This window comes from Mizuhopecten yessoensis, unplaced genomic scaffold, assembly GCF_002113885.1.
Source record: "Mizuhopecten yessoensis strain PY_sf001 unplaced genomic scaffold, ASM211388v2 scaffold10889, whole genome shotgun sequence".
Taxonomy (NCBI): Eukaryota; Metazoa; Mollusca; class Bivalvia; order Pectinida; family Pectinidae; genus Mizuhopecten; species Mizuhopecten yessoensis.
The window spans coordinates 459137-469499 of record NW_018408772.1 but is presented as its reverse complement, the minus strand read 5'-3'; the positions used below and the strand labels follow the sequence as shown (position 1 = coordinate 469499).

The 10363-nt window shown below is 37.9% G+C and overlaps 1 protein-coding gene across 1 annotated transcript in view; it reads right to left on the bottom strand.

Moving 5' to 3' along the window:
• Positions 1-1746: 1746 nt before the first annotated feature.
• LOC110463330 (AN1-type zinc finger protein 1-like) overlaps positions 1747-10363 on the bottom strand; it is an 11141-nt gene continuing 2524 nt past the window's right edge. The window contains exons 5-8 of the mRNA XM_021517835.1: positions 6452-6540; positions 2737-2933; positions 2205-2285; positions 1747-1946 (exon numbers count right to left, since the gene is read on the bottom strand). Coding sequence (XP_021373510.1) covers positions 1782-1946; positions 2205-2285; positions 2737-2933; positions 6452-6540 — 532 coding nt within the window. The 3' untranslated portion in view covers positions 1747-1781. The remainder of the gene's footprint in view (positions 1947-2204; positions 2286-2736; positions 2934-6451; positions 6541-10363) is intronic.

The following is a 10363-nucleotide window of genomic DNA, read 5'->3' as shown; positions in this document are numbered from 1 at the left end:
GATCATTCCTACCAACTTTCAGTTCAATCGGCCCAGCAGAACTTGACTTTAAGTTTGAAATGTAAAATGTTAACGGACGACGGACGACGACGGACGAAAACGGATAGCAATAGGTCACTTGAGCTAAAGCTCAGGTGACCTAAAAATCTTCTTCTCCAGACTCGGAGGTACTACATTCAATTTCAGTGCATAAAAAGAAAGATAATCAGGGACTTTTTTTAAATTGTTAATCTCAGGACCCCCAAGCTATCCGTTCTCCCTTGGGGAGGGGGTAAAGTTTACTACAGTTTATATAGGGAAATAACACTTTTGGGTATATTTTATCCATTTTCAGCAGAAAATTACTCAAACTTAGTCAGAATCATCTTTGGTGAATGAGGGTATTACATTGTGAAATTAGGATTCCTGCCCAATCTCGATTAATTTTCACTTTGGGATCAAACTATTTTTGGTGGGCCAGTGACTACCTCACTTTTGACAACATTTGGTCGCCAGAGCAAGACTTGAATCGCCATTGGCGAGCGGAAGACTGTCCATTTCAGGCACTGCTGCACAACAAGGGAACAAGGGGAACCTACATATAAAATTTGAGAAAGATCCCTCCCGTACTTTCCAAGAAATAGCGGTAACAAACCTTCACTATCAAAATCCAAGATGGCTGCCTGTCGGTCATGTTGTTTATCCAATCAGTCTCAAAAGTTGCCCTGCACAACTAAGGACAAAGGGGAACCTACATTTAAAATTTGAGAAAGATCCCTCTGGTACTTTCCATAGAAATAGCGATAACAAACTTTCACTATCAAAATCCAAGATGGCTAGCCGCCTGTCGGCCATGTTGTTTAACTAATCAGTCTCAAAAAATGCACTGCACAGCTAGGGACCAAGGGGAACATACATATAAAATTTGAGAAAGATGCCTCTAGTGCTTCCCGAGGAAATAGCGATAACAAACTTTCACTATCAAAATCCAAGATGGCTGCCTGTCGACCATGTTGTTTATCCGATCAGTCTCAAAAGTTGCCCTGCACAGCTAAGGACCAACAGGAACCTACATATAAAATTTGAGAAAGATCCCTCTGGTACTTCTTGAGAAATACAGATAACAAGAATTGTTTAAGGACGGATGACGGATTTAAATAGAATAGAAAATGTACATTAATGTGTAAAAAACTTCGATAAAATTTGATGTGGACCATTCTTGAGTGGAAATAATTAAGGTTGTATAAATACAATGTAAATGTGCCGAGCCCCTCCTGCCCACACAATTCCAATAACCCAGGTGGAGTATAAAAATGGTCTGGGGTGGGTGTTGCAGTATCTGTGCTGTAGCATTCAAGCGAGGTGGCACTATAAATGATACCGTTGGAAGCACGGTCCCACTACAAACAGAACACAATACATCTCCAGCATACAAGCAGGCATACACACATAGGGAGATATTAGGCAGGTGGCAGAGGACTAGTAGTTAGTGCCTGATAAGGCAGCTCCTGCGAATTCCTCAATATTGTATTGATTAATATAAAAACGCTAATTGTATTGACTGTATAAAATTATATATCTATTTACTGTAAAGCACTTTAGAGTGGCTTATGTTAGCTAGATAGGGCGCTATATCAAAAGTTGTATGTTGTTGCTATCTATGTGGAAGGCCAAAGTGGTAACCACTCTATCAAATTCACCTATGTGCACCATATGATAGAATCCATGAATTTCTTCTTGATATAATGAAGTGACAAACAAAATGCGTAAATAAATGGAGATTTAATAATGATAATTTGTTGTCAGGATTTATAATCATGCATATTGTTTATTTGAGAACAGTCTGTTGCCACACTCTCCACGATGACTGAACTCCCGTTGTACAGTGTTTCCTGCTGTAAACAAAGTTCCAGGGACGCCTCTGTGTCCAGCAATGTACCACAGCTATGCAGGAACATCCGTAATTTCTGAAACATACAATAACCATATAAGTGTGAGACGTAAGATCATATTTAATCATTGTCCAAAATTTTTAAAAAAAATCGTAGAATAAGACAAAATCTTTATTTCATCATCATCTATCATATCTTAGAGCTACAGGGCAACAACTGATATCACAAACTGACTTTTCCTGGAACATTTACAACTTCCATCAACAGAAACCACTCGACCATTCATAAACTTTCCACGTGTGAAATGTACAACAAGTTGAATGAGGTCCTTACCTGTTTACTGCCTGTGTTGTTAGTATTCACAATGTTATTGAAATCAGCAACACTGTCAATAACTCTTCCTACTGTCCAAGTCTGAAATACACAGAATCAGTACATTAACATTCATCTTTCCATATGAGCAATCCTCATAATCAAATATTGTTTTAATGTCACGGTACTGTCATAATCATTCTTTTGTGCCTCTTTGTATTTTGGCACCAATTTGTAAGAGCAGATCACTGTAAAATACAACTATAAAAGTATGCATTCTACCCTTTTTTAAGTCTTCATTTAGCCTCAAGTGATAAATCAAGTAAAAATGTTTTGATTTGGGCTTTTTAAGGGGAATTGCAGGAAAAGATTATTCTCTTTTAAAACACGTTTTTATATATAGATATATGTTTATTTCATCACAGAAAAACAATACATACATACTGTATCTCCAAACTTTCAATGACAATTTGATTCTTTGTTGACATTTAATTCTATTTATGAAAATGAATCACGTTTTGGCCTCCAAACTATGTATCTGATTTACAATTACCTTGGAGAAGAACATAGGTTTGGTTTTCTGCTTGCTGTCCTTGGGTAGGTAGACAAGGAAGAAGACCCTGCTATCCTGAGGAATGCCCTTGTCTCCTACAGCGTGCATCTTCAGCTTCATCAACACCACCTTGGCTGCCGTCTTACTTGATTTACCTCCTTTCAAAGGTGCAGGTGATGCTTTGACAGGTTTTGATGCTGTGAATTAGGACATAAAACTTCAAAAACCATTAAGAACTTTAAAAAAAAAATAACTACAATAATTCAAATACAATATTTTCCTCAAAAGGAATATTTCTTATCTTGAAATTAGTATTTTTGTATATCGAAATGCCTATAATTTGTTTATATTAGTTAATATATTGAGATAAAGTGAAATTTTTGTCTATCTTAGCGTTTTGGTTAAAAATTTGTCTATAGATACATGAAGTTTCTTTCTAAGCATGTTTTATTAAATAGCAACATGACTATTACATCTACCAAGATTCAAGAAGCTTTATTTAACGTCGCATATACATGTAACATAATAACATTAGCACTGTAGTGCTATTCTTGCGACAAAACATATATATTTTTAACAAGGATCACAGTACTTATGAATAAATATAAAAACAGGACAACAATTCAAATTAGATATGCTAAAATTATACAGTAGAGCATATAATATCACATTTGAATGTCACACAAGTGTTGCAAAAGACAAGTTAAGACACTATACTAGTGTAATGTACATATATGCTAATGTAGCAAAGTGTAAAAATTTACAGGATATACACTGATATAGTGTGAATTAAAAAGAGACAATGAAGTCATAAATAGAAACAGAGCTATAATTATGATATTGTAAAAAAGTAATGATCTTTTAAATAATGGAGCTCAAATCTAAAATAAATATCAATTATATAATAAGTATATTACTGAAGTATATTAAATCAAATAACACAAGCAGCAGTGAAATTAAATAGTTGTAGTATAAAACATGTAGATAGATTCCAAAGGGGGACAACTCACACTATATGGAGTGTGCAGATAGCACATGAGCAGACATTTTTGTTCCAGGTGCGGAGCAGCCCACGAAACGACTTATAGTTTTCAGCTAATTGAAGTTCATTTGGTAGGCTGTTCCACACCTGGGAAGCGACAAATCAGAAAGATCTCTTACCATATGTGGAGGTGTTCACCTTTGGAATCTTTACCAGATTATCTTGTCTCAGGTTGTAAAAAAAATCTTTCCTCTCAACAAGATTTTATAAAATAGCAAAATATTCTCATTAAATATTATATTGCACTAAAAATATTTCTCTCGCAAACTTTGTTGGCTCCATCTGTTGAAACTACCAGCAAAATATTATTATAAGATTCTATGCTTTTTTATTCTTCTTCAGAAGTTGCTTGACATATTTTTCCCTGTGATCTTGTCAGTAGGACAATGTCATTTTCCTTCTCAAATTGGTTAGCTCTATTTCAAAAAGCTACCAGCCAAATCTTATGAATCCATTCCTTTTAGTTCTCAAGAACAAATCCATTAAAATGTTGTTGACCTCTGTGACCTCTAAAGTAGGTTGAGGTCATTTTCATTTGCAAACTTTGGTGAGCTCTATCCCGGGAAGTCACCAGCCAAATATTATAATTTTATGCCTTTTAATTCTTCAGAAGAAGCTGTTTGAACTGTTTGACATATTTGAACGCTGTGACCTTGAAAGTAGGTCAAGGTCATTTTCATTCGCAAACTTTGTTTGGCTCTTTCCCAGGAAGCCACCTGCCAAATATTAAGATTTTATAACTACCAGTTCTTCAGAAGAAGTCGTTTAAAGTGTTTGACATATCTGCCTCATGTGACCTTAAAAGAAGGTCAAGGTCATTTTCATTCTCAAACTTTGTTCGGCTCTTTCCTAGGAAGCTACAAGCCAAATATAGAGATTATATACCTTTCAGTTCTTCAGAAGAAGTCGTTTGAAGTGTCTGACACATTTGACTCCTGTGACCTTGAAAGAAGGTCAAGGTCATTTTCATTCTCAAACTTTGTCGGGCTCTATCCAAGGAAGCCATCAATCAAAAATAAAGATTCTATACCTTTCAGTTCTTCAGAAGAAGTCATTTGAAGCTTTTGACATATATGACCCCTGTGACCTTGAAAGTAGGTCAAACTAGTTTTCATTCTCAAACTTTGTTGGGCTCTATCCCAGGAAGCCACCAGCCAAATATAAAGATTCTATACCTTTCAGTTCTTCAGAAGAAGTCGTTTGAAGTGTTTGACACATTTGACCCCTGTGACCTTGAAAGAAGGTCAAGGTCATTTTCATTCTCAAACTTTGTTGGGCTCTATCCCAGGAAGCCATCAGCCAAATATGAAGATTCTATACCTTTTAGTTCTTTAGAAGAAGTCGTTTGAAGTTTTTGACATATTTGACCCCTGTGACCTTGAAAACAGGTCAATTTCATTTTCGTTTTCAAACTTTGTAGGGCTCCTACCAACGAAGCTTTCAGCCAAATATTATGACTCTAGGCCTGTCCGTTCTTCAGAAGAAGTTGTTTAAAGGAAAAGTTGACGGATGAGGACGGACGGACGGACGGACGGACGGACGGACGACGGACGACAGACGACGGACGGACGACGGACACCGCGCCACGGCATAAGCTAAGCCAGGTGAGCTAAAAACCTCAGAGGCCATATCTTTCATACGTTTTACATGTAAAAAATCAAGTTTGTGTTTTCTAAGAATATCAATGACTGGGGAAACATAATCATTTTCAATAGACAAAGTGCTCGTTCCTGAACTTTTTCCATTTTTCGAGTATTTGTCAATGTACAAAAGTGCCAGGCAAGTGGACAATAGTTAAAATTTGATAGAATAAAAGACTTAAAATGGTAATTTTTCCTTTCTTTGTAAGATTGTTTCCCAGTCTTTTTAAAACAGCAAGTTGTTTAGCAGCATTTCTGCAAAGGCGAGATATATGTACATCAAATTTAAGAAGATAGTCAATATCCACACCTAAAAGTTTCACACTGTCTTCACAAATAATCTCAAGGCTTTCAATATTAAAAGATTTGATAGTGTTACTATTCTTTTTGCCAAAACATATTGCCTGACATTTCTCTGGATTGGCTTTCATACCATTAAGATCAAACCATTCTATAAGAACTTTGCTCTCTTTTTCTAATCAATCATTCAAATATACATAATTGTCACAAATCTTAGAGAGCGTGTTGTCATCTGTACCAGGTACAAATATGCATATATTACAAAAGGATGGGAAATCAATCTGTATAGAGGATGTTGAATGTATATTATGAGAGCTCAGTTTTCTTATATTGTTAACTAATTGATATTCCGATTTTGCGTATTGCAGAGTTATCTTCTCTTGGGAGCAGGTATTGATTGTTACGTCACTTGTTTGTGAGAGTAACCTCATTAATTTTTGAGAAAACAACGTAATTTTCTCGCACAAACCAATGACATAATAATCAATACCTGCTTCCAAGAGAAGATAACTCTGCAATACGCAAAGACGGAATAGTCACTTCCAAAGTTGCTAATACTGTTTTCAGAATCGGTAGTGAGCAACACAAATAAGGTCCTGATTTATCTTTACACCAAGGTATTTGTATCAGAAATTTGGGTATGGTCCAAGTAACATATGATCAAAGCTTTTAACTAACTGGTTTAAATGCAAAATTAAATTTTGATAAAAGAAAATCCTACACAATTACCTACCAATGATTTGACGGACATGTTCTGCAGTTTTTGTTTTATCTTCTTTCAATTCCAACTTCTCACAATTATGATCTGATTGATGACGATGGCTAGAAATAAACAAGTATAATAGAACCTTGTCATGGAAAAGTTATCCATGTTATTAAATTGCAACACATCATAGATTTTATGAACAATGATACTAAAATATCAAATCGGATATGGATTTCTTGCCAACTAGATCAGGATATTTGTATTTCCGGCGTCGCTGGAAAATTCTAGCCAACCCACAGGGCTGTATCGCTTACATGCACAGACTGACAGGGGAATTATAGTGACCTTTCGGGGTCACGCTATTGTTAATGACGTCATTTTATAACGTTTTTGGGTCAGTCAGGGTCACTGACGTCATAAAAAATTGCCATCCAGGCTTCATATGCAAATGAGAAATGTGTGGACATTTTATAACTTTACTAGAAGAGCAGCTGTTTTTACAGGTTTTAGGTAATAAGCATGAAATAGAATCCATCCCTGATGAGAGGTATGGATAAGGTAATTCAAACCCTCGGGATAAAAGCCTCGGATCTCCTGCTCAATATTTTATCCCTTGAATTACCTTATCCATACCTCACATCAGAGATGGATTCTATTGGTGTATACTCAGATAAGCTCAGATACCGGGACACACCAACCCATCAAGGGAAAACAGAAAACAAAAGAAGATCAGAAAGACCTGAGAACACTGACAAAGAGGTATAAGAAGTAGACAAGAGAAACCAACATTATAGGAACTGAGGGTGGATTTCAGAAGAAAGCTTAAGGTCCTGAAAAAGGAAGAGGAAAGCAGGAAAAGAAGGAAAGAATTAGCAAGAGCAAGGACAAGATTTACTCTAACACATTCCTATTCACATCCAAATGGCTTGGAAAGAAGACATCTGAAGGCTGCGGAATACGCTGGAGGAAGTAGATCATTTGAAAAGGGTGCACAAAAATCGAAGGAGGGATGAAAATCATGGAGAGTGCAGAAAGCTGGCATCACCAGAGCGGAGCTATGAAACAACATGGCAAGAGGTGAACGAAGTTATCACAATCAAAGGAGATATCAACCCAATGGAATACCTTACAAGTCCCAGGCTTACGGTCAGTACGGAGAGGCTATGGAGGATGTGAAGACATAACAGCAAAGGCCATATCAACCCAATGGAATACCTTATAAGTATACAAGTCCCAGGTTTACGGTCAGTAAGGCTATGGAGGATGTGAAGGTATTACAGCAAAGGCCATATCAACCCAATGGAATTCCTTATAAGGTATACAAGTCCCAGGCTTACAGTCAGTACTGAGAGGCTATGGAGGATGTGAAGGCATTACAGCAAAGGCCATATCAACCCAACGGTATACCTTATAAGTATACAAGTCCGAGGCTTACGGTCAGTACGGAGAGGCTATGAAGGATGTGAAGGTATTACAGCAAAGGCCATATCAACCCAACGGTAAACCTTATAAGTATACAAGTCCCAGGCTTACTGTCAGTACGGAGAGGCTATGGAGGATGTGAAGGTATTAAAGCAAAGGCCATATCAACCTAATGGAATTCCTTATAAGTATACAAGTCCCAGGTTTACGGACAGTAAGGCTATGGAGGATGTGAAGGTATTACAGAAAAGGCCATATCAACCCAATGGAATACCTTATAAGGTATAAAAGTCCCAGGCTTAAGGTCAGTACGGAGAGGCTATGGAGGATGTGCAGGTATTACAGCAAAGGCCATATCAACCCAATAGAATACCTTATAAGTATACAAGTCCCAGGTTTACGGACAGTAAGGCTATGGAGGATGTGAAGGTATTACAGAAAAGGCCATATCAACCCAATGGAATACCTATAAGTATACAAGTCCCAGGCTTACGGTCAGTCCGGAGAGGCTATGGAGGATGTGAAGACATAGCAGCAAAGGCCATATCAACCCAATGGAATGCCTTATAAGTATACAAGTCCCAGGCTTACAGTCAGTACTGAGAGGCTATGGAGGATGTGAAGGCATTACAGCAAAGGCCATATCAACCCAACGGAAAACCTTATAAGTATACAAGTCCCAGGCTTACGGTCAGTTCGGAGAGGCTATGGAGGATGTGAAGACATAGCAGCAAAGGCCATATCAACCCAATGGAATTCCTTATAAGGTATACAAGTCCCAGGCTTACAGTCAGTAAGGCTATGGAGGATGTGAAGGGATTACAGCAAAGGCCATATCAACCCAATGGAATACCTTATAAGGTATACAAGTCCCAGGCTTAAGGTCAGTACGGAGAGGCTATGGAGGATGTGAAGGTATTACAGCAAAGGCCATATCAGCCCAATGGAATACCTTACAAGTATACAAGTCCCAGGCTTACAGTCAGTTCGGAGAGGCTATGGAGGATGTGAAGGTATTACAGCAAAGGGAGAATCTGTGGAAGGTTGCTTCATTACAAACGGGGATAGTTCAAGAAAGATATCAGTTTCGGACAATTTTGCCGCTCAATGTCAAAGACAAGATATTTCTTGCTGTCCTAGCAAAAAGAATGACCAACTACCTACACAGCAATAAATACAATGACATCTCAATTCAAAAAGGAGGAGTTCCTGGCGTATATCGGGCTGTTTTGAGCATCACTTTGAACATTTTGTTGGATGCTTGGCATATGAATCACTCAACATTAAGAAAATAGAGCCGGTTGATTATGGATGATTGTCAAAGGCCTGATGGGCCTTCCAATCCAAAAAAGAATAAGGTTTCCCTTAATAACTCCATGATCAATTAACCTCAACCTCTCCAGAATAGTTTAGGAGGGGTGTATTGGAATCTCCCTGTCCAATCATCTGTCTATCAGGAAATAGTTCATTTTTTTCAGTTACATTCAAAATTGTTTAATGACAACAAAATCTAAACAAGAGGCCCAGGGGCCTTAATAGCTCACCTGGTATTTCATTTTCAATTAAAAACCTGCTGAAACTATACAGGTTTATCAAAGGAGTACAAGAAGCAAGAAGCAAAGTTGCAAGAAGAACTATGTATACTTGTAAATCTGTTTTGCTGCCTAAGACACCAAAACAATGAGTTTCCATGTTATGTCCCAAAGAGGTACATATATACCCTCCAGGGGCTGAGGAGGGGTTATGGGGGTGGGGCACATACTCTGTTGAAAACTTTTCCCAAAGATGCTTTAGAAGAAAATTGATTAAAAACCCTTCATTAGAAACAAAAATTGCACGGAAGTAGATATGTCGCCTGCGCAGGAAGCTGGGAGATTGTGCTTAGCACTGCATGAAGTTTGAGATTGATCGGCCCAAGGAAACTCAAGTTATCACACGAAAACAGATTTTCTATTGATAGTAACCGTGACCTTGACCTTTGACCTCCGGACCTGAAAAGCAATCCCAAGCAAGCACTTTTGGTAAGGAAGCACTGCATGAAGTTTGAGTTTGATCGACCTAAGGAAATTCAAGTTATCGCATGAAAACAGATTTTCTATTTATAGTAAGTGACCTTGACCTTTCACCTTCGGACCTGAAAAGCAATCCCAAGCAAGCATTTTTGGTAAGGAAGCACTGCATGAAGTTTGAGTTTGATCGGCCTAAGGAAACTCAAGTTATCACACGAAAACAGATTTTCTATTGATAGTAACAGTGACCTTGACCTTTGACCTTCGGACCTGAAAAGCAATCCCAAGCAAGCACTTTTGGTAAGGAAGCACTGCATGAAGTTTGAGTTTGATCGGCCCAAGGAAACTCAAGTTATCGCACGAAAACCTCTGTGCGGACGCCACCGCCACCGACGCCAGCTTTTCACAGAAACACAAAACGCAACACAAAAAGAAGAAAGATTATAATTTTCCTCTATTTCCCTTACTGGACCTCACATGCCCCCTTCTGCCCCAAAGGGGGGGGGGG